Source organism: Salvia hispanica, chromosome 3, assembly GCF_023119035.1.
Source record: "Salvia hispanica cultivar TCC Black 2014 chromosome 3, UniMelb_Shisp_WGS_1.0, whole genome shotgun sequence".
NCBI classification, from domain to species: Eukaryota; Viridiplantae; Streptophyta; class Magnoliopsida; order Lamiales; family Lamiaceae; genus Salvia; species Salvia hispanica.
In genome coordinates, this window is record NC_062967.1 from 55,771,926 (window position 1) to 55,796,492 (window position 24,567).

A 24,567-nucleotide genomic window follows, 5' to 3' on the forward strand; every position below is an offset into this window, starting at 1 on the left:
CATGTTTATAAGATTATTTTATCTTGTTGTGAGTGTGAGTAGGAATGAATTGATGTTTTGAAGTATGTGATCCGCTCCGCTTAAAACCTATATTGAGTCAAAACGAGATTATAAATGACGGACGAAAGGAGTATTAAATTAGACAGAGAATAGTTTTCAAATCTCTAACTAACCCGTAAAAGAACTCTAAAATTAAAGTATAAACCCTAATACATTTCCCCTCGGATTGAACAATTTCAAATATCTCTAGTTTGTAGTATTAAATTAGACATAAAACAATTTACAAATTTCTAACACTCCGATTAAGTTGAGAAACTGCATCTCCGATACTCAACTAACCCAATACTTCTCTGAAAGTTATCGTGTTTACTACCTTTTTCTTCTTATAAAAAGTAAATCCTTTTGAAATCAAATTATATTTATAGTTTTTTTTTTATATTATTTGACCAAACATGATCAAGAACATAGAATGCTCATACTTAGTGCTTGATCATAGAAATACCAAGTTCAGTTTTTGCTACAACATCATTTGCATATCATGATATCAAGAATCTTGAAACACCAAACCTTTGTTCCTCAGTTCCTCAATAATAATTGTGATTGAATTCTAAAGCCACTTGCAAATAATACTAAACGCACATCACTAAATGAACTCTCTTCCCTTCAATAATCATTAATGATGTTTGACCACACTTTTTGTCTGCTTGCTTTCGAAACTGGTTTAAAATCAACTTTTTACATTTTTGTACTCCCTCATTTTTGTGTTCCCCCTCTGCTCATCTCAAGTGATTGATTGTTTTTCGGCACGTGTTTGAGGATAAGACTAAGTCCAGTTTTGGTCCCTTACATTTCTCCTAAAATTCTTTTTGGTCTCATACATTAAGTTTGTGATCTCTTGGTCCCTAACATATTGTTTTGGTACATTTTGGTCCCAAACAAGATCACAAACTTAATACTCCCTCTGTCCCATTAAAAATGCAACGTTTTCCTTTTTTGGTTGTCCCATTAAAAATGAAACGTTTCCTTAAATGGAAACAACTCTATCTCTACTTTTTCATCTCTCTTACTTTACTCTCTCTTCATTAACTCACAAAACAACACTACATAAAATCCCGTGCCAATTCTCAAATGTTGCATTTTAAGTGGGACGGAGGGAGTATATGGGACCCCAAAAGAATTTTATGAAAAATGTATGAGACCAAAATTGGACTTTAATCCTAGATTATAATTAAGTAATTAAATTGATCAATCATTTTGACTGTTAATTTCAACAGAAAATGGTTATTTTGGACCAAAACAATATGTTAGGAACTAAAAGATCACAAACTTAATGTATGAGACCAAAACTTTTTTAGGGTAAATGTAAGAGACCAAAATTGGACTTTAGTCTGAGGAAAATGATAATAAATAGTTAAAGTGAGAATAATATAGATACGACTTTCTTTAATATTTTTCTCTCTTACTTTACTTTCTTTTCACTTTAACTATTTATTATCATCTTCGTAAAATAACGGTAAAAAAAAATCAATCACTTGAGATGGAATGGAGGAAGCATAATTTTTCCAATTGAATCAAGTAAATGAAACAAACATGAGCAAAGTAGTATAACAAAAAGCTTTGAAATACGGAGAACTGATGTTTTGTGGCAGTTGTAGCATAAGACAGAATGAATAGTAGTAAGAAAATTTGAGTGAACATAGGAATAGTACAGAATTATTTGGGCCATTGGGCCAAGAAAGGTTGGGAAGGAACCCACTGATTTAGTTGCATGTTAATGGATCAGATTCTAGACCCGCCTGCTTAAAGCATAGTGTAGTCACCCTGATGGGCTTGAACACGATTTTGGTCAAAAATATTATTTTTTGAATTATTTCCTCCCGCACATTGAAAAAAATCCGAATTTAGTCCTTTTTGGATGGCGTAGTGAAAATGTACGGTCAATAGCACTTAAGTCTGGATTAAAAGCAAATTTAGAAGAAAAGAATGTCTAATAGAAAATTCAAAACGCGTTTTCATTCTTCTTCTTTCTCGTTTCATGTACTCTCGACAATAACCCTACTTCGTCAAAACAAGTTAGTTTTTCGATCTCTATAAAATGAAAATGTATCATAAAGTTTTCAACAATTGAAGTTGATTATGAAAGCTATCTCGGATTTCTACCTTTTTCATTTCCTACTATATTTTTGATTTACTTAACTCGCTTAAATCATGTGCCGAAAAGAAACGCCTCCACTACCATGAGACGGAGGAAGTACATTTTCTAAAACTCGTATTGGACCAAATACTGACAAATTATTAAGGACGAAAAGAGTATCTTTTTCTTTTACTCTTTTTTTTTTGTTTCAACACTAAAAAACGGTAGAAATTTTAATTGAGTCTATAATTTAACTAATCCCCCCGTCCTAAGATTACCTCATACTTGGGTGCATGACACGATATTCTATGCAGTTTGATAGGTCGGGACTGAAGCACAACACATATCAATTAATTCATAATCCTCGGGTCAAGGAAATCTACTAGACTGCAAGATCTAGGAACTCAATAACCAGAAGATCACGGTCGTTGGACTCACCTTCAGCCCGCTGTCAAAGAAAATAATACCTCAACCCACTACACTGTAACTAGCATAGAGAAGCAAGGGTCGAACCCACAGAGACAGATAGGACGCGAGTGAGAATTAAAAGAATTTTGGACTGGTTTGGCTGCTGCCGCGCAAACTTGGGTTGAGAACTTAACTACTAGACTCGGAAAATGCAATTGATCTATTCTAACAGCTAGACCTAGGAAAAGGAAAACATAACAAAAACAGGCATGATGAAAACAGAGATTTAAACAGAGCAACACTTCAGCGACGAAATTTACCAGACCTAGTGAATAATTTCCCTAAAATGACTAGACAGACGAAGACAGACCGTTGGGACCATTTCCAAAAACAGCAAAGGTACGAATGAAAAGCTGCAAATAACTAACTATGAATTTAACTAACATCCATCCTCATATCTTCAACCGATTTAAGTATAAACACGAATAAAACAGAGCAACAACCTAGATTGAAACAGAACATGACGATTCGAACGTCGGAAAAACATAGATCACCGGAAAATGCTCAGATCTACAATAGCTAGACGAAGTAAACTAGAAGCAGTAACTAAAAACCCATAACCATGCAGAATTCAACAGATCTAACACCGGATGCTTCATCCGCTCCGGATCCAAGCCATCCACAACAAACCATAGCAAATTTTATCTTCGATCATTCCGATCTAACCAAATCCAACCGATCAACTACAATTCCAACACAATCCAACTTCAACAAAACAAATCAAGTGCGAAAAGCATTCAAAACAAAGCAACAATCAACGCAAATATAAAACGAAAACAGTATATAAACTTCCATAGCTAAACGATTCAGAATTCAACAAGGTTCCAACAACAAAATAAACGTCGAGCTTTGCACAGTGAAGACTCGGGGAAATTTAGAGCAGAAATTTAAACGAAAGCGGTAAATTGTTTCTTCGCCTCACGTGGAGAAGGTGGTACACAACACCAAATCAAAAAACGAACTCCAACACCATGAATTTCCGATATCCCCCAAGTGTATGTGTAGAAGTGTGTGAAAAGATGAGCTAAGAGCAAAATGTGAGAGATGATATGTCCATGTGTATTGCGTGCTCTTTATTTATAGACGTTGAGGTGATCTTCTAGAATCTTCTTGAATTCCCTTCTTTGCCCTCCATCTAGCAATCTCCTCCGTCTGACATTTTTTTTCCTTTTCTGCTCACTTTCTCGCCAAACTCCTTTGCCAGTTGATTTTCTTCCTTCCTTCCTGGATCTGGCGATTTCTTCTACACACCTGACTTAAAAGTTGTGTTAGACCCAGAAATTCGTTGAATTTAATCCCATAACCAATGCATGAAATTAGCCTTATCACAGTTTTATTTTGTGTGTTAGGTGGAGAGAATAAAGTAAGGAGGAGTGAATAAAGTAGAGATTAATTGGTATTTATTTTTAGTAACGAGTCATCTTGGTTGAGACAAACTAAAACAGAAAGTGTGTTATCTTCGGTGGGACCCGATAAAAATACAATCCGATTAGGCCGCACCCAATTAACTCGCAGTCTGAGTATTCAATTTTGGACTTAAAACTCTTTTACCAAAATTCTTATTTCTTCCCTTTGAAATTTCAAAATTTCCATCAACGTTAGAAATTACAATGGTTTGAACTTATCCTTCCTTCTCCATCTCTTGTCTATTTTACAAAGCAATTGTTGTTGGAATGAAATTGTCAAGAGAGTGGAAGAGGAAATTGAAATGAGAGGTTGTCTCTAATAAGAAAGACTGTAACGGAAGGAAGGAATGAGATGAAGAGTTGATGTGGACGAAACAACTACCTCAAGCTGACTGTTGATATATGGGAGAAAAGGAATTGAGATAGGAGAGAGAGAGACTAGTACAGGCTGATACATGGCATGTGATACAGTATGGAAAAGAAATTCCCAAGATCAAGAAGAGAATTATAGGAATGATAAGAAGATTTATTTATTACCTATATTAGAATTTAAGGTCCTTGTAATCAGTGACAAAGCCAGAAATTTTATATTAGAGCTAAGTTTTAGGTACTTTTTTAATGTTGACATGGCCGAAAATTGTTACAACATAAGCAATGGAGAGTTGCAAGAGATATAGACGAATAATGAGAGGAAAAAAATTAGAGATACGTAAAAGAAACTGGTTATAGATATGTTGGTCATCGTTAGAAAATAGAGTGCAAGTAAATTAGAAAATAAGGCTAAAAATCGGATATATGGTAAATAAATAACAATCCGGTTAAAACTCTTCAACATAAAAGTGTAAGAAAACAAACAAAGACTCCTATGAATATAATTCATATCTAAATCGCAAATGCAATTTCACGTAGAAATTGAATGGGGGTCTAATATAATAATCTCCAATTATTATATTTCACTATCTAGACTATCAAAAGGTTGAGTGTTTTCTAGATGCTAATTGCTAATTCACTAAAATAAAACCAACAGAAAGAAGATTTTTGGTTTAGAAAATATGGAGGAAATTGTAGTTTCATGATCCAACAACTACGACCTAGTAATTATTAATTTTACAAAACAGTTACCTTTACGTGTCTCTAAGATTGTTAGAAAAATCGCTACAATAGAATAAGCCATATCTCGAGTGCACTTATCCAGTTGATTAAACTCTAATATCAAAAGCTCATTTCAATGCTTCGAATCTAACTCCTATAACTCCTCAAACCCAAGCCCTCACTAAGGTATCCCCTCTCTTGAGTGTAGTTAATTTAGGTGTTGCAGTTAACAATCAAAGTTCTAAAGTTGGCTAGACAAAATAACAATAAAATTACAAAATCATCAAAACAATCACAAGAGTTAGAAAAAAGTTCAATTCAATAAATAAAAACATTACTATTGTTCACTAAAAACTCCACAAAAGGTGGTTTAACTACTCGTGTTCAAAGTGAATTCACAAAAATAATTCATTAAAAAGAAGTAATGAAAAGGTACTAAATATCCCAGAGATGAATTGGGCGATGGAAATTCTCCGTCTTGATGATTAAGGTCTTCACAATAGCTCTCTCCTTGCTCTTTGATGAAAATATGATGAATCAAGGGCTGAAAGTTGTATTGAAACACGTGCATGTTGCCTTTTAATACTTTAGGGCAAAATAAGTTGGAGTACGTCCCAGTGAGTCGCTGGCTGGGCTCAGCGAGTCGTTTATTGTAAACTCAGCGAACTACTGGGATTCTTTTGTACTTCATTTCATCCTGAACATCTTCTCGTCCCGTTTTTCACCTATTTAAGCTCATTTTCTACACATCTCATATAAATTGGTCAAAATACCAAAATAGTAGAGAACAAGATGTAATCACGCTGATTCTAGGCCATATATGAACAATTGCAATCAAATCTTGTCTTTTAACTCATGCAAAAACCAAATATATTCCTAAACCCTAAACCCCTATTAATGGATGATAATGAACAACTTCATGTCTATATCTATATATGTTCATATAGAGTCCTAATAGTAATAGGTTACTAACTATCTTAAATTGTAACTCTGCTAACTTATTAACTGTGCATATTAAAAATCTCAAATGTCAACATAAATTTAGGTGACTTACTTGTATCTTTATGTTGATATTTAAATATAAAATGGGACGCAGAAAGGAAATAATAAACTTGAATTGTCATCTTTTGACCTAACATTGTTTTAAGAAATGCAATGAAAGATAAATTGAAAACTTTAGAATATGAGTCATAGTTTTTTCTATTAATTTTATAAAAATTGTTAGTTTAAATAAATTGGTGGAATATAGATGTATTATCAAAAATAGTACTAAAAGTTAAATTTTATGGGATGAATAAATATAGAAATAAGTGAATCTTTCTGGAACGGAGAGTAATAAAAAATTCGAAGACGAATTTCGAATTAATAAAGTTGGGATAAAGACACGATTGGCTTAAAATTAAGAAGAATTTATTCCTCTTAAAAGTTGTGTTGCATATCACTATCGTCCATGTTTGCTCTCTCAACCGAATATTTATAAAAGGAGACGGACGGATTTTGAATTACTTTAAAACAAGAAAAGAGAAACACGAAAAGAATAAGTTGAAGAAGAACAATAGAAGTTGATGGAAGAAATTAGAATGGAAAACACCAATTAGCATCGTAATATCACATCGATTTGAACGTTTTGCAATAATATCACACACGTTCTTATATTTTATCAAATTATTAATTTTGTACGCATATATAATTTATTTATTACTCTGTATAGTTATTTTACTAAAATTAAATAAGATATTTTAGTAAAAAGGTTTTTATGATAATTCAAACAAATAAAATTGACTCTAAGGCGAAACATTTCCAAAAAAAAGATTAGTGGATTAATTTGATTAAATGAGAGGAGTACTAATTCATCTTCTCTTCTTGTTCTTTCCTTTTCACACATTTTGTAATCTTCCATTCATTTACACTCAAATTCATGAATCATGCCAATATTATCGCGGGATAACGTAATACTCATTGTTCTCTAAAAATATGAAATTTATAAATAAGAGTAGTATTAATTTTAATAAGAAATTGACAAAATTTGAGAAAGAAATAGAATATAATTGAGATATTAGTAATGTGTTGTGAAAAGATTTTCAAAATTAGATATAATAGACTAGTTTTAGGACTAACTATAATGATAAGAAAAATTATTTCTTGGGACGGAGAGAATAGTACTTATCTCATTAGTAATACTCATTTTTAAAAATCTATTTTGGTTCCTTTTTGATAATATAATTCATCATATTTCCTCAATTTCTCTCTTATGTTATCTTTTCTCTTCTATTTATTAATATTCATTTAACTATTTATTTTATACTTAATCAATTTTGCTATAAAATTCGTATCTTACTCTAAAATCAATTGGTAATGGATTAAAAAAATGGGATTAGAAAAAGTGGGAACAACTAAACTATGATAATTTTCTCATCATTTCGTATTCTCATCTTATAATCATAAATTTGCAACAAAGAAACACCCCACATAAGTTATTTAACTAAGCAGTCACAATTTGGAATATAAAAATTTATCTATTTATCCTAAAAGAATAAAACAAAAATGTAGAAAAATGATTGATATTGAAATATCCAAAAATGAAAAGAAGATGAGACTAGGCCCTCCAATTCCAACCCCCATAACCAAGATTCTATCAACTTTTTATCCCTCATCTCCATTCTCCACCACCTATAAATAGGCAACTCCTCCACATAAACCAAAATACAGCAAACAAGACTTCATACATACATATATCTACACTACTCAGTTTCCTCATCAAACATGTCTGACAAGTGCGGAAGCTGCGACTGCTCTGACAAATCCCAGTGCACGTAAATAATTTCTCTCTTTTCATCTTGAATAAGTGTTCCTGGTCAGGTCAACAAAGATATAAAATATTTCAATTTTTTTTATAAAATCAAATGGATTTACCCGGACCAATACCTGATTTTCTTTTACTTATGAATCCAATTTATTCCGCCTTTTCCTTGGGACTATTTCTGTTTTTTCAGCAATCGACTAGTTTGATTTATCAAATTTTTCTGCGACATGTTGCAGGAAGCAGGGGTACGCAGCCGATATCGTTGAGACCGAGAAGAGGTATGGTTGATGATCAAAAGACAAGAAATTCCACATTGAATCTACCATATGTGATATTTGAGTTGGAATAACTAGGATCATTGATGAATGCATAAATATTTATTGATAGGGCTGACATTTCTAAATTTTATTTAAAAGTATATTTTTAAGTAATTCAAATTATTTATAGGAACTTTTACATAATAATTTACACTAAACTTGCATAAATTTTTAAAAAAACTAATAGAAAAAGTTAAAAGAATAATTACAGTGAGGGCTTTATCCCCTCCTCTCTCCATCACTTAGGTTCGCCCATGACTAGGATTGTCTTTTGTTGTGGTTGCAGCTACGCCATGGCAATGGATGGCGCTGAGCACGACGGGTGCAAGTGCGGCAGCAGCTGCAGCTGCACCGACTGCAAATGCGGCCAGTGAGAGCTAGCATGACCTAATATTGGGTTGGGAACACTAGATTTTCTTACCTTATTATGTAATCCTCTATCTATAGCAGTAAATAAGTTTGTCTGTGTTCCTTTGTATCCTTACTCAATCAATTAAATTAAACTATTCTATCTATCTCTCTTTCTCACAACACCAATGGATATTATTATTATGGAGGATTGCTATGCTTCAATCAGCTGTTATAAATAAACTTTATGTTATCTTTGGAATAGGACTAGTAGTACTAGATTTTTTTTGAGTTATGTGCATTCGAAATTTGGTGTAAAATTATCTTTTAGATTCTAGCAATCATCTTCTTGATTTTGTTGTTTTTTAGTTAGGAAATCAGTTTGGTCTTTTCATATTTATTGAATATGGTTTAATTATTATGTTATTCCTAATTGTGCTAGAATATTTGAAGAGTTTGGATAAAATATATAAGAAGATTAGGGGAGAACAAGAATAAGGAAGAACAAAATTGGAAACAAATATAGTACATCTCATTATCGTGTTTGGTCAACCCAGAGTGATTTGTGTTCAGGTCGTTGTCGTATTGTTATCGTGTCGGAACAATCAAAGTGGTTTGTGTCATTATCGTGTTTAGGTCATGATTGGCTTAAGGGTAGCATGTCGAGTTTATATTCAGGTTTAGAATTTCCTTAATAGATTGGGTTCAGATTCAGCCTTAGTTCCCTGTATTGATACAATATCTCAGATTAGTAATGCATTTTTTTCCCTAAGAAAAGATTTGACGTTTTTAACCTCCTTTAATTTATTGTCCACTATATCTTATTCTTATTACTTACCTGCTTTTATTTTCTTTTCAATGAGCACACTACCATTTTCTTATTTCTCGTGTTCGTATCTTAATTAGCTAGGTAGAAGAAAAGAGAAATATTTCCCTAATTGGACTGGCAGAAAATTATAGACATCACATCAATTGCAAAAACTATTATCTCTAAAAGACATGCAACAGTTTTATCAAATTCTAGTTTATGCTGTAATTTTAAATTAAAATAAAAAGGTTACAAGACATAGATTTGTTCATATTTATCTATAAATTGTATGATTATATTCTCTCCATTCATGAAAAATAATTACATGGTGGACGACACAGAGTTTTAATTAAAAATTAGTAAAGTAGAGAAAAAAAAGCAGATAAAACATGAAAGGAAAAAAATTAGATATAGTATGAGACTGAAAGAATTTAGCTAGATAGAATAGTGCTAATAATTTGAGAGTAACTTTCCATATTTGGATGAAATTATTTTTCATGGAGGGGGTATTTCCCTTCGTTCCGTGATATTAGTGTCTGGCATCATGTTTAGAGTATTCTAAGGGCATCCACAATGGATGCCCTAGTGCATGCCCCAGTGAGAGCCCTAGTGGTTGCCACGTCAGCATGCCCTATCTTTCTGCAATGGTGGAGCCCTAGTGCATGCCCTATCTCTTATCCACTTTTCATTTCAATTTTAGTTTTAATTTTTTTTATGTTTACCATATAAATAGCAAAATTAGACTTCTAAATTAAAGAACTAGCAAAAAACATACATTACTTATTTTTTTTTTTTTTAAAGTTACAAAAAAGAGGTACAATTTCAACGACCACTACGTGCCCAAACTTCTTCAATCGTTCATGAGATCAAGATGAGCATGTTGGTTGCGCATGCTCTCATGAGCTTGTAATCTCTCGTTGAGTCCATAGGGTAAACCTCGAACGACCGGCGGGGCTGCATGACCTGCGCTCGGAGCGGCTTCATCGTCGGACCACTGGCTAGCTGCACGACCTTCGTCGTGAATAATCATGTTGTGCAAGATGATGCACGCGTACATGACATTGGCGATATGATGCATGTACCAGGAACGAGCCGGGCCTTTCACTATTCCCCAACGCGCTTGAAGCACACCGAATCCTCGCTCCACGTCCTTCCGTGCAGACTCCTGCTTTGCCGCAAAAAACTCTCTCCTCGCACCCGTTGGACAGGAGATCGTCTTCAAGAAAACTGGCCATCTCGGGTAAATGCCGTCGGCTAAGTAGTACCCCATATGATGTTGTCGTCCGTTGGCAGTGAAGCTGATAACCGGACCGTTGCCATTGCATTGCTCGGTGAAGAGACTGGACGAGTTCAGCACATTGATGTCGTTGTTGGACCCCGCCACGCCAAAGTGAGCATGCCAAATCCAAAGACCGTGGTCAACGATTGCTTCAAGGATCATCGTCGGGTGGGTACCCTTATACCCACTGGTGAATTGGCCTCTCCACGCTGCAGGACAATTCTTCCACTCCCAGTGCATACAATCAATACTCCCTAACATTCCAGGAAAGCCGTGCACCGTATCGTGCATCCGCAGCAGGTCCTGGCAGTCTTGGGCATTCGACTTGCGCAAATATGTGGCGCCGAAGGCGTCAATAACGCCCGCACAAAAATTTACCAGACACTCCCGGCCAGTTGTATCCTCGACGTGAAGATACTCGTCGAACATGTCCGCCGTAGTGCCGTATGCCAACTGACGAAGCGCAACAGTGCACTTCGTCAGCGGGGATGGACCCTTTCTATGGGCCGCATCTTCCCGCCACTGGAAGTACTCGTCGCGCGCCTCCAACGTGTGAACAATCTGGAGAAACAGCTCTCGCCGCATCCTAAACCGTCGGCGAAAAACCGGCGCGCCCCACCGGGGATGTTCGGCGAAGTAGTCCTCGAACAGACGTTGATGAGCTAGGACATGCTCTCGACGGACGGATGTCCGTCGGCGGATGGGCCTCGGGACCTGCTCTTGGGCCTGCTGTTCGGCTTGCTCTTGCTCATGTATTGCATGAATACCGGCGAGAATCTGGTTCCCGAAAGCAAACATTGCGCGTTCCATAGACCGACCAATATCTTCCCCGGGAAACATTTTGGAAAAGTGAGTGAAAGAGATATTGCTATGGAGAGAGAGTTGAGAGAGATGTGTGAGAGTTGTGTGAAAAATGAGTGAAATGAAGGTATATTTATAGAATTGAAAAAGAAAAAAAAAAAAAAAATCAAAAACGCGTGCTCGGGCTCGGGCGTGATCGGGCGCGGCTCTGCAATGGGCGCCCGATCACGCGCCCGATCGATCGGGCTCGGGATCGGGCGCGACCGGCGCTCGGGTGCGACCGAGGGCTACAATGGATGCCCGACGCGCGAGCCCGATCTCGGCCGATTGGGCACGCGATCGGGCATCCATTGTGGATGCTCTTAACAATACTCATTTTGTATCAATAAAAATAAAACGATTTTTTATTTTGGATTGTCCCATAAAAAATGGAACATTTCTTAAAATAGAAATAACACCATCTCTAAGAGTGAGACGAAGGGATTATTCAATATTTACTCCCGTGCCATATCTTTACAATATATAAAAGGGGAGTTTTGGAGAAATTTACAAGATTGCCATTTAATTTAAAGGCCATTAAACGTGTGGTTAAGTGGTGAGTGGGAGGTTTTACTATGCGCGTTTGATTAAATGGAGTGAGTGGGAGGTTTTACTATGTCATTTGAATTTGGTTTAAACGTTTGATTAGAATTTTAAAAAAAAAATAATTTTGTCTTTTCATCGAATGCATGTGGTGTAAATTGTTTGATTGTGTACTTTCATGGGTCTCATCTTATGCTTTGCTCTACAGATTATCGTTTTAATACATATTTATTATTGATTTCATGCATTGCAAAATTGATTTTGTTACTTATTTTATTGTAGTTTTAGGTGAGGTGGACGACTTTTAAGATGACAAACAAGTTATTTTACCTATGAGTTGTTGAAAAGTGACGAATTGTGAAGAATTGAAGGTTTTAGTTTATAGTGACGAGATTAATTTTAATTTTAAAGTTAATGTAGTGTATAAAGAAGTTTTAAAAATGATGAGTAATTATCCATTGAGTTTAATTCTTTATTGTGATAGATTTTTGACTAAAGTCTAATTTTGGTCCCTTACATTTGTCCTAATATTCTTTTTGGTCCCATACTTTAAGTTTGTGACATTTTGGTCCCTAACATACTATTTTGATACCATTTGGTCCCAAACAAGGTCACAAATTTAATGTATGAGATCCGAAAAGAATTTTATGGAAAATGTATGAAACCAAAATTGGACTTTAGTCCTAGATTATAATTAAGTTATTAAATTGATTAAACATTTTGACTGTTCATTTTAACAGAAAATTATTATTTTGGACTAAAACAATATGTTTGGGAGTTGTTTAGGACTAAAAGGTACCAAAATAATATGTTATGAACCAAAATGTCACAAACTTAATGTATAAGACAAAAAAGAATTTTAGGGTAAATGTACGGGACCAAAATTGAACTTTAGTCTAGATTTTTGTCTTCCTACTCCATGATTTAATGTTTAAACATTTTATTATGCAATTTGTTTCAAATTTATTATGCTTCAATGTTGATTTGTATAGATTTTTTATTCTCATATAACTAAAATTGTTACTCATATTGTTCATTGTTAATATTGATTCTAATTTTCTTTAATTAATTTAAAATTAAAAATTAATGTTTTAAAAATATACTGTATTAATTTGTGCATAGCACATACAAGATACTAGTTTATTCATAAACCAATACTATATAAAATCTCATGCCATATAAAAAATGCTTTACTTTAGAGTGAAATGAAGGGAGTAAATATGATTATTAAGTATTTACTCTATTCGTCCCATTCTCTATATTCTTGAATGACATACTCATGAGATTTAGATAGAGTAATTAAATAAGATAAATAAATACTTCATTCGTCTCATTCTCTATGTTCTAAAATGAGATACTCATGAGATTTAGATAGAGTACTTAAATAAGATAAAATAGAGTAAAAAAAGTGGCTTGAATATTTTAGAGTAAAAGTCATTCAAAATTAGTCCAGAACATATGCTCATTTTATGATTTTGGTCCTTAACTTTATCTTTTGAATTTTTCATCCTGAACATTTCAACTCGGATCACAATCGGTCCTAGTTATTTAACGGTCAACGATTTTAATCTGATTTTAACCAACTTAAGTTGTTAATTAGTTATAACCTTAATTATTTTAATAAGTTACTATCATTTAAATTAGACAGAACTACATAAATGGTACTTGATCTTTCACTTTCGCACGTAAATGGTACTTGATCTTTATTTTATATTATTTTTGGTACCCAGTCACAAAAATAACCCTAGGTACCAAACATGTGATTTTTTTGTTATGGAAGATATTTTTGGAAATTTCCATTAAATAGTATCAAACATGTGATTATTTTTTTCTTCTCTTCTTTCTTCTTTCTTCATTTTCTTCTTTCTTTTTAGTGTTTTATCTTCCTTCCTTTTTTCTTTTTCTCCTTAGTTTATGTTTTCTCATTTCTCATTTCTCTTCTTTTTCTTCTTTCTTTTTAGTGTTTTATACATACAACTAATTGCATTCATAATATAAATTCATAATATAAATCAAGAACAAAACACCTAATTAAATTAATTATTTAAAATAATTAAATCAATTAAATATTTTTTATTGAATTATTTTATAATCATTTTAGGGTTGAAACACCTAACTAAAAATATTCAACTCTTAATATCATTATAATACATAATTTAAATTTTTACTAAAACTATATATTAGTTATTAATTTAATATAAAATAATAATAATAATAATTATTATTATATATAATATTTCATAATTTAAATAATTATACTATAATTATTTATTTATTACAAATAGTTTTTAGTATTATGATAATAATTAAATATAATTATAATATTATTATAATTAAGTATATTTGAATGATATAAAAAAATACTATAACATCAAAATAACAATATTAGTATGGATTAATAATAATAGTATAAAGAGTGATAAGAATGATAGAAGATATTAATCATCACTTTTGGTACTTAGTTTTGTATATGTCCAAAATAACCTCAATGACAAAAATGGAAAAATGTTCTTGTTTAGAAGGCATTTTGGTGTGAAAATTGCATCAGGTATCAAAATTGTGATTTATATGTACCAAAAACGAGTATAAAATAAAGATGAGGTACTCCCTCTGTCCCATAAAAGATATCTCACTTTTTTTTTAGTTTGTCCTGCAAAAGATGTGACATTTCTATTTTTAGAAAAAGTTTCCCTTCACAATAATATAAATATTATATTTTCTCTTTCCACCTAACACACAAAACAAAATCTCCTAAAATATAAAACGAAAATGAAATACTAGAATGGCTAAGTTACTACTCTATTATTTTGTTCCAAAATTATAGTCCCTCCGTCCCACTTAAAATGCAAGATTTAGAAATTGGCACGGGATTTTATGTAGTGTTGTTTTGTGAGTGAATGAAGAGAGAGTAAAGTAAGAGAGATGAAAAAATAGAGATAGAGTTGTTTCTATTTTAGGAAACGTTTCATTTTTAATGGGATAATAAAAAAAGGAAAACATTGCATTTTTAATGGGATAGGGAGTACAATGTGAATATCTTGGGAAGGAACGGCTGAGCTGAGTATTTCATCACCGACGAGATCAGCTGATTGAACGCAGGCGCAGCGTCTCCAACTTGACTACTTCACATTGTACAATCTCACTTATGTAATCTGGATCACCGCCGGAGAAGCTAATTGGCAATGGCCAATTATTTCCATTTCATTTCTTCTCTTTTTCATCTCCTCGTCGTACTCTTATTACTACTCAACAACAACCCCGTCCTATGCAAGACGCTTAAGCGAGACGGTAATTTTCTCGATCCATCGCTGTAAATGTAGTTTTATTAAGCTGATTTCTCCAGTTGCAGAGCTTTAGGTTTAATTGGAAATTTATGGAGGTCGTGATTGGATTTTAGTCTGATCGATCAGATTAGGTTATGATTTTTATGATGATATTGCTTCTTAATTTTCATGATACGGTTAAAATTGCTGTAATCGGAAGTTTGATTAGTGTGATTTTTGTTGGATGTGAAGTTGGCTTTATATATTTAATCGAATCTGTTAGAATTCTAGCACAATATTTATTAGCTTCTGTGTACTAGTAAGAGTGTTGGGGAAGTCACATCTGAATGCTAATATCATCTTTTACTACCATCATTACTTCGATTGTTAAGATAGAGGAATGTTTAGTTATGATATGTGAGTAGATATGTATGTGATTCTTCTAATGACAGTGAAGCATCACTCGGATGAAGAGTGGTGTATGCTTGGGTTGGAGACGATCCTTGTGGGGGTGGCGATTTGCCTGCTTGCTTAGGATTACGTGTTCCCCTGTGAGTGGTAGCGACTATCGCGTTGTTACTTCTTAATTTTCTTGATATGGTTATTCAGAAGTTCGATTAGTGTGATTTTGTTAGATAACAAGTTGGCTTGGCGTGTGGAGGCTTTGTTCAGTGGATTGAATGTGTACTTTATTGTTTACGGAGTTGTATTTGATCGAATCTGTTAGAATTCTAGCATTGTGCGCCATATTTAATAGCTTCTGTGTACTAGTAACAGTGTTCGGGATCTCACGTCTGAATGCTAATCATCTTTTACTGACATCATTACTTCGGCTGTTAAGTTAGAGGAATGCTCTGTTAGATATGTGATTAGATATGTATGCGATTCTTCTAATGACAGTGAAGGCATTAAATGAGATAAAAGCATCACTCGGATGGAGAGTGGTGTATGCTTGGGTTGGAGACGATCCTTGCGGGGGTGGAGATTTGCCTGCTTGGTCCGGGGTCACGTGTTCCGCTGTGAGTGGTAGCGATTATCGCGTTGTTACTGAATTGTGAGTTTTAACCCTGCTTTCTCTTTGTACTAGTAAACTTTATCAATCGTTGCACCTGTTTTTTTTACTACATTGTGTAACCTATGCTTCTCACTATTGGATCGTGATACTCAGCATTCTGAGTTGATTCTCCTTGTAGGGAAGTGTATGCAGTGTCTATCGTTGGTCCTTTTCCACTCGCAGTCACCAATCTGATGGACCTTACGAGGCTGTATGTTTGTCCTTCCAGTCAATTCCTTATATATTCTTTTAAACAGCAATTGCTATTTACTTCGTTGCTATTTTTTACATTTCTAAAATCTTTTGTTTGGCAGGGATCTTCATAACAACAAACTTACAGGCCCAATTCCATCTCAAATTGGCCGACTGAAGCATCTCAAGATTCTGTAATATCTTTTAGTTTCACATAGATAAACAATAACCTCTCTGTTCATATATCAGTTGTGTACTTCTAACGTCGTTCGATCTCCATTCACCCCTCCCCCAATTGCATGCATTTTTTTTCCTGTTTCTGACGTTTTCACTTTTGTGTTATTGATTTTATCAGTAATTTGCGGTGGAATAAACTCCAAGATTCTATTCCTCCTGAAATTGGTGAACTGAAACAGCTTACACATCTGTAAGTGATTAAATGCTTCGAAGCTCTTGTTCAATTAATTTTCCTAACTTTTTTTACAAAATTGTTCATGCATTGTTGGTACTCTGCAGCTATCTGAGCTTTAATAATTTTAAAGGTGAAATTCCAAAGGAGCTAACAAATCTTCCACAACTTCGTTACCTTCAACTGCATGAAAATCGCTTGATTGGGAGAATTCCTCCTGAATTAGGAACCTTAACAAACTTGCGGCACTTGTAAAACACTACAAACCTTCTAATGTATTCTATGCGTATCCTTGCCCTTGCCTGTGCAGCTGATTATGTTCAATATTCACAGGGATGTTGGTAACAATCACTTGGTTGGGACCATTAGAGAACTAATTCGCATTGAAGGATGCTTCCCAGCTCTTCGTAATTTGTATGCTTCACTAATTAAGCTGTTTCATAGTTTCTACTGAATTAATCAATCCAAAGCAGTCATTGATGATCCCACGTGATAATGCAGGTATCTGAATAATAATTACCTTACTGGAGGAGTTCCGTCACAACTTGCTAATTTGACAAACTTGGAGATTTTGTAAGTTTTAAATTCTACTAATTAGTACTCCATCTTAGATATTCTCGTCACCTTGTTTAGTTTTCCCTGATGTATATGCTTGTTGAATGACTTATTCATTCCAGATATTTATCCTACAACAAAATGTCTGGAGTTATACCATTCGGGGTTGCTCATATTCCTCGATTAACATACTTGTAAGTATGTTTGTTAGTTTTTTTCATGTTGACTAGCCTATACACCTTATCTATATCCAGTTAGTAGTTTACCTTTTACACGGAGCAGAAAGAATAGGCTTCCTTGAGTTGTCTGTGGTGAACTCGACTTTACTGCATAGTTCTTATATTCGCTCTTATTTTACGAAATAGAAAATATGAAAAGTAAAATTAATAGAAGAAGAACGAAGGAAGATCCCAGCTACCTATACAAATTGAGTTTGCTGTGCATGATAGTCTCTGCTCTATCAATTTTCTCTTTCCATCCTTCATTCATGTCCGCATTAAAGCTAAAAAGCTCCATTTTTTTGTTTCTTTTTCCTTTTTAAACACCAATAAAATTTAGAAAAATAAATGCATTGTACAAAGGAACTGGTGACCTACATAATTCTACAAATCAACTATCGTGTGCATATTAGGCCTTCCTCTTGAGATCCCTCTCTCTAGCATCACTCAGTTCATCGCATTCAACCTGAAACATATACAGCAGTTGAAGTAGTTGGCTCCTTCACCGGCAATTGTGTACCTTTAGGTCGCTATATAAACGAGAAACGAGACAATCCCTTATAAATGGAAAACAAACATTTCAGCGTATATTATGTGCTAGAATTATCTATTGATATGTATCATTGATTCAGGTACTTGGATCACAACCAATTTACCGGGAGGATTCCGGATACCTTCTACAAGCACCCATATTTGAAAGAATTGTAAGTTTTGCATAGATTTAACTTCTGAACCTTTTCTTTCTCCTAACATGTCAAATCTTGCTAACTTCCTCAATCCTCTTCTTACAGGTACATTGAAGGAAATTCATTCCGGCCGGGTGTGAAACCGATTGGCGTACACAAAGTTTTGGAGCTTGCTGATTCAGAGTTTCTGGTGTAGGCAGAGATAAGTTTTGGCCTTTACTATTAGTAATTTATTTTTCCAAATCTGCGAGCCTTCTGCTTCAGAACAATCGACCCGAAATTATTTATGTAAACATGCATCTCTCCCAATTAAAACACCATGTTAGCTCTCAACTGTGTATAGATCACTTCTTTTTTTGCAGTTTCAATAGTTACTCCCTTTGTACCATTAAAAATGAAATGTTTTCGATCGATAAATACATTAAACATTTCATAAGTTTACACTTAGAAACAGAATAATAGATCTTTCATCCATCTTTGAATGTCTTCTCCCCAGCAGCAAAATCGTGAATGGTAATGTAAATCTACACAGCTACACCATGGCGTCTTCTCCTCTCCTTCTCATCATCTTTTGCTCGGGTCTTGGCTCAATTTTAAATATAGTTAGCTTCCTGAACGAGCTTCACCTTGATGGTGAGATTGACTATGTCGGACTAGCTACATGCTATGAACAAATGTCACGCTATCTGGCTTAACCCCTTGCTGTTACATTTCGTCGAACATCTAAACCACACTCCATCGCCATTTATAGCATAGCCTATGGTTCCAGGAAATCACATCTCTTTTAGGCATTTTGTTGAACACCTTCTCCGTGAAATCCAAGCACCCACGTTCCATATACAAGTCGATTGAAGCATTACCCAATTTCACACCCACTGGCATTTGATTAACCTAAACAGTTTCAATCCTTCTTTGAAACAAATGTTTTGCGGCTTTTTTTTTTTCTCAAGATATGACGATGTAATGTTACCTTCCCAAAATGGAAAGTTTTTTTAAAGAAACGCGTTCTCATAATATTTAATGAGATGCATGAGCAAAACGCGTCACACATGAGACACATGATGAAAACTCATTTGTGTCACGCAAATTGACAATGTGTGGCATACTTTATTTCAGAGATTAAAAGGTTGTAGACTTGTAGTTTTGTTATATTGTTATTTTACTCCATCTGTTCCATAAAAATAGACATTTTTTGGGACGACACGAGTTTAAATACTTAATTGGTATAGTAAGAAAAATAGAGAATTAAATGATTTGAATATTATTAGTTGATACTGATGCCCATTTTATTTTAGAGAAAACAGACCAAAAATAGAAGTGATTATTTATAGAAGAAAATGGAAAAAGTGTCAATTTTTATGAGACGGATGGACAATATGTTTCGCATCTTATTTTGTTTGAATGTGTTGTCTTTTACCATATCCATATGTTAAGAGTTTTCATTCCCACTTCTAAAAATATTTTATTTGTGATGTGTATTGATGAATTTAACATTTGTGTGAATTGTTGGACAAATTTAGACTAATTGTATAGTATTGGCTATTGAACAATATCTGTATGTTAATTAAGTGTGTATGATTGAACAATATCAGTATGTTAATTTGTATGGTTTTCTAACCTAAACAGATTCATTTGTGTTTATAATGTGCGTATCAATTAAATGTGCCCAAAATCAGTATTTGAGTCCCGAACCATAATATTTATATTATTCAACACTTTCATCATCAACAAGGGAAAGGCTTTAGTTCCATGTACAACATATCTTTCCCAACAACCTACTTCCAGTCTATCAAGGACTAAAACAAAGAGAGAAATTGAATAGAAGAATATGGTCCTAAGTTCTCATCTCTCGTCCTAGCCAATCCAGCACGGGATATGCAAAATACAGCACCAAGAAGGCTGGAACCGCAACGAGAATTGTTATTGCCAAGTAGAGCATTAGGATAGCAGCACAAGCAGGTAATGCAAATGTGACGATCATGAGAAGGAGGACCAGTGGAAACTTGGCCATCGCTCTAATGAAGAAGTCGAGGGATTTGTGGAAGGACATCTGGAGCCTTTCGGGAGTGAATCTATCTCTGTAACGGCTGTGGTTATTTATGTAACTTGGATGACCAAGACGATTCACCCTCCTGTTGGTGGCGTCAGAGGAGCTATCTCCGGTAGTTGGAGGGCACCGTTGAGACCATATTTGTTGACGATCTCTGCAGATGGAGGAAAGTGCCTTCACCCTCTCCCCGTTTCTGCTCTCCACCATCCACAGTATGAAGAAATTCTTGCTTGGAAATCTAATATTACCCTTGTAAAGTAAACGAAATGTCAGCAAATTGCACCAAGGACAGGAAACAAAAAAGGGAATCTGGATCTGATGTGCGGAAAACTTCAGAGTAGCCAAACGAAGTCCCAAGATGCAGTTCTTGCAGAGGCTGTGGCCGCACCATAAAACATAAGGCACGTTCTCGACAATATTGAATGATTCCCAGCATATTGGGCATTCCAGCCCTTCGTCAGTGCTAGCATTTGAAGAGATCTCATCATCTGATGTTTCGTGGCAACCCCTGGCTAGCTCAGCAATGTTTTTCTTTTGCCCAAACCCTCGAATGGAATGTGATATAGATTTCCACATGATGGATTCCAGAAAACTTGACAAAGCTATGGTGTTTCAGCCTTATGGCAGAAAAGACTCGTTGAATCTTACATGTTCTGGAACTTGCTAAAAAATCGAACCTGATTCAGAACAGCAAAGAGAGAGGTGGTTAGCAACAAATATCAATTGGAGTACTAGATTCATAAAAAAAGAGAACTTCTTGCTCAGCTTCTCCTACATTTAACACAGCTATAGCCTAGACTACATGAAAAAGGAAATGGCATAGCTTGTATAGCTGATAGAAATATATTAACCATGTTTTATTTTCAATAGCATCATATGATTCACATCTATAAAAACATAAGAAAAAACAGACATAAATTATTTCATTCCTGACAAAATATTAAGTTCCATGTATTCAGAGTCCTTGCATTCAAAGATAACCCATATAGTAAATGACAAACCTAATTCACCTATTGATACTGTGGCTATTCTCATTTCTCATTTCTAAGTTATCTCTAATCTTTATAGTGTTGTAGAGTCCTTGAATGATTAGGGACTAACTTCTAAGTTTTTTAATCTTCTAAACAAGAGAGGGTCTACAAGTCCACAAATTCATGAAGTTCCTATCTCCAACATTCAACTAGCAAGTCCCATCCAAAATCCATGGGGTCCTTAACATGACCCCCCTTGTGCATCAAATTAGCTAATCCTTAAAAATTATGGATTCAACTTGCCTTTTGGTGTTAGCAACTACTTACCATTAAAAACTGACTCAGAATCAGATACACAACAATGCAAATAACTCTGCTTTAGAAGAGATCAAAGGAAACCCCTATTCCCTGAGTAAACTCAACCAATCACTCAACTAAACAGAGAAGATCTGGACACTCAAAAAATGTAAACCATCACAACTAATCAAGGAGGATTATATATTAAAAAGGAAAAATCCACAAATTTGTAAAATTACACAGATAACAACACCGTTCAATCCATTCCTCTATTTTCACACTATTCATTACAGCCAGATTTCAATAACCAAATAAATGAAAATCAACTAATCAATTTTCAAAAAATTGAGATCCGCACATTAATTCACCGTAATCAGAGTGCTATTTTTTCATAGAAAATCACGAAGATAAGCCACAATTGAACATGCAATACAGCTCTGTTATTCACCGCCACAACCATCCGCGCCGCCCCCAAAACAAAAATCCGAAATTGAAAAAATCACTTACATTTAGAAAAGGTATTGCATGGAAGCGTGGAGGTGGAAGAGAGCCGCAGGATTTTGAGAATAACGGCTGAAATTCCTCATTTTCGAAGGAGGAGCATTGAATTGCAGAAAAGATGAGATGAGATGAGATGAGAGAGAAAACTTGAAATTGTGAGTATCATCGGGAAAATAGCGACGGCCCAATTTTGATTAATATGGGCTTCAACTTGTTCGGGCTTTGATTCCCACTAATTCAGAAGCCCAAATAGTCCTTTTTGTTTCATACCCAAATTTTAACTTCTTTCCCTTCCCAATTTTGAATTCTATCCATATAACATCACAAATAATGAAATACTAGTGTGTTAGGTTTAGCATAAAAATGTTATTCATTGTAAGCGTCTGCGTATGAGAGAGAGTTTTGTTTCTGCCGCATAGGTGGTTTTGCAAATACATGTACTTATAAATTTTAAAGTCCATCTATATGAATTAGTTATTGAAATTTTTTATACTCCTATGAACTTTCTAACCGTAGACATTACCCCTATATATAATTTTTGTAACGTCCAAAAATGATCCTAGAATGAATTCACTGTTTCGGATAAGATATCAACGAGTCGGGGATTTCGATGAATAAACCTGTAAGGTCTATACTTCAGCCAAGATTACAAGTAATACAATCAAGAAACTGATCTAGCTATTACACTACTAGATCTACTGTCTTCTACTCCTTCTATTGCACCTGAAACACTTAACACACGGATTAAAAGTGTTCACCTCAACAATAGATAGTAAAAGAACTCAGAAGTAACCAAAGAATAAAAACAAGATCAAGAACAATTTATAGGCTCAAGTTGCACCAGGTACAACTGCATAGGTCTATAAATCTGAACCTCAATTCCTTAGTCACCAATTGATTTGCCCCTCAATGGAGAAACCTTAGTAGATAACCAATCTACTCCACCGTATCCACAGAAACCCTAGATCCAGTAACCTCCTCGTTGCAGAGACAATCCAAGGCAAAGCCACGGCCAAAACACCAGTCACCCAATCCTCTGGAACCACAAGAAACCGCTTCACACACAGACAGATTTGTCTGACCAGAAACCAGAGGTTTCCCAACACTCAGCTTACTCACTCACCAGTGTATACACACACAGAGGAGAAAGAAGAGAGATCACACTCTCAAGCCTTCAGCACAGAGAGAGAACACCAGAAGGAAAGGGAAACAGAAAACCCTAGTTTTTCCACACTCACAACCGAGAGAGAAAAGAGAGAGGCAGAAGCAAAAGTAAGTCGGAAGAGAGAAGGAACCAGTATATAAAAGACACAGCCCCAACTCACCACCACATTCTGCCACGTGTAGGGCACCACTGGAGATTGGGCTCAAGCCCAACAAAGTATGGGCTGGTTACTAGTGGAGCAGATTGGGCCTATAAGGGCCATACTATTACAAAACCGATGTTAGTTGATAATTTTTATAGATGTGATGAGAATTAAGTATTAGAAATATGATGTGAGTGGAAACGAGAAGAAAATCGGAGTTGAATCGGCAATTCTTGAATTTTAATTTTGTTCACAATTTTTCTTATGATTTACTCCTTCCGTCCCAGTAAGATGGTCCCAGTTTATTTTTTGCACTCGTTTTGCAAAAATAATAATAAATAGGTAAAGTTGAAAGAGAATAAAATAAGAGAAAGAATAATATAGGTAAGACTATTCTCTACGTTATTCTCTCTTTTACTTTACTCTCTCTCTACTTTAACTATTTATTATTATTTTTGCAAAACGAGGGTGAAAAAGGAAATGAGACAATTTTTCTGGGACGGAGGGAGTAGTTGATTAAAGTTTTTGTTTTCCATTCAATCTTGGGTGAATTGATTAAAGGTGACTGATGTAACTGAAGACATAAAATAATAAGATGAAGTATTTTTAACATCAACTATCTGATTTATGTGTGTTGTTATTGGATTGATTGACAAAGTTTGGATTGACGTAACTGAAGATATAAATTATAAGATGAAGTATTTTCAGGTTTTATGTGATCTAGTTAACATTTTTCTTACAATTAGCTCCCGCCTAAAACCAGAACAAGGTCAACCCCAAAGCTGATCGAACCAGACTTTCGGGTGAGCTATCCCTAATTTATTTTTATAAATGTTTTTTATTAAAGTTTTGTTTTTCATTCGTTCATTCTGAAATTCTGGAATGTATGAGATGAAGAAAGTTTTTCATTCAAATTAGTGGTGGCATTTATTTGATAACGATGAAGTATTTTCTGCATCAGCTTATTTTTTTTTTCTGATTTATGTGTATTGCAGCTGCTTTTGTGAATGATGTATGTAACTGGAT

The 24,567-nt window shown here is 34.6% G+C and overlaps 4 protein-coding genes and 1 long non-coding RNA gene across 7 annotated transcripts; 2 read left to right on the top strand and 3 right to left on the bottom strand.

The window, feature by feature from the left end:
- Positions 1-3,368: 3,368 nt before the first annotated feature.
- On the bottom strand, positions 3,369-5,768 carry LOC125211293. Its single transcript, XR_007174493.1, has 2 exons — positions 5,537-5,768; positions 3,369-3,853 (listed from the first exon to the last, which is right to left on the bottom strand). It is a non-coding gene; the product is annotated as an uncharacterized LOC125211293 (long non-coding RNA).
- Positions 5,769-7,752: 1,984 nt separating this feature from the next.
- LOC125211292 (metallothionein-like protein 3A) lies at positions 7,753-8,735 on the top strand. The gene is made up of 3 exons (XM_048111023.1): positions 7,753-7,913; positions 8,140-8,181; positions 8,507-8,735. The coding sequence occupies exons 1-3, from the start codon at positions 7,864-7,866 to the stop codon at positions 8,592-8,594; spliced, it is 180 nt and encodes a 59-aa protein (XP_047966980.1). The 5' UTR covers positions 7,753-7,863; the 3' UTR covers positions 8,595-8,735.
- Positions 8,736-10,226: 1,491 nt separating this feature from the next.
- On the bottom strand, positions 10,227-11,495 carry LOC125210569. The gene has a single exon (XM_048110109.1). It carries the CDS (start codon positions 11,493-11,495, stop codon positions 10,227-10,229), a length of 1,269 nt encoding a protein of 422 aa, XP_047966066.1.
- A 3,595-nt stretch (positions 11,496-15,090) lies between these two features.
- On the top strand, positions 15,091-18,871 carry LOC125211288 (receptor-like protein 12). 2 transcript variants are annotated; one of them, XM_048111019.1, is made up of 12 exons: positions 15,213-15,326; positions 15,754-15,859; positions 16,202-16,355; positions 16,495-16,566; positions 16,670-16,741; positions 16,903-16,974; positions 17,064-17,207; positions 17,290-17,370; positions 17,458-17,529; positions 17,634-17,705; positions 18,362-18,433; positions 18,521-18,871. In XM_048111019.1, exons 2-12 carry the CDS (start codon positions 15,769-15,771, stop codon positions 18,609-18,611), a joined length of 993 nt encoding a protein of 330 aa, XP_047966976.1. In that variant the 5' UTR covers positions 15,213-15,326; positions 15,754-15,768; the 3' UTR covers positions 18,612-18,871. The 2 variants fall into 2 exon arrangements, with proteins under 2 accessions (XP_047966975.1, XP_047966976.1); XM_048111018.1 differs by lacking the exon at positions 15,754-15,859 and having other exon boundaries at positions 15,091-15,326.
- Positions 18,872-20,093: 1,222 nt separating this feature from the next.
- Positions 20,094-22,393, bottom strand: LOC125211291. Of its 2 annotated transcripts, none has more exons than XM_048111021.1 (2): positions 22,241-22,393; positions 20,094-21,142 (listed from the first exon to the last, which is right to left on the bottom strand). In XM_048111021.1, exon 2 carries the CDS (start codon positions 21,039-21,041, stop codon positions 20,250-20,252), a length of 792 nt encoding a protein of 263 aa, XP_047966978.1. In that variant the 5' UTR covers positions 21,042-21,142; positions 22,241-22,393; the 3' UTR covers positions 20,094-20,249. The 2 variants fall into 2 exon arrangements, with proteins under 2 accessions (XP_047966978.1, XP_047966979.1); XM_048111022.1 differs by lacking the exon at positions 22,241-22,393 and having other exon boundaries at positions 20,094-20,714; positions 20,854-21,062.
- Between the last annotated feature and the right edge of the window lie 2,174 nt (positions 22,394-24,567).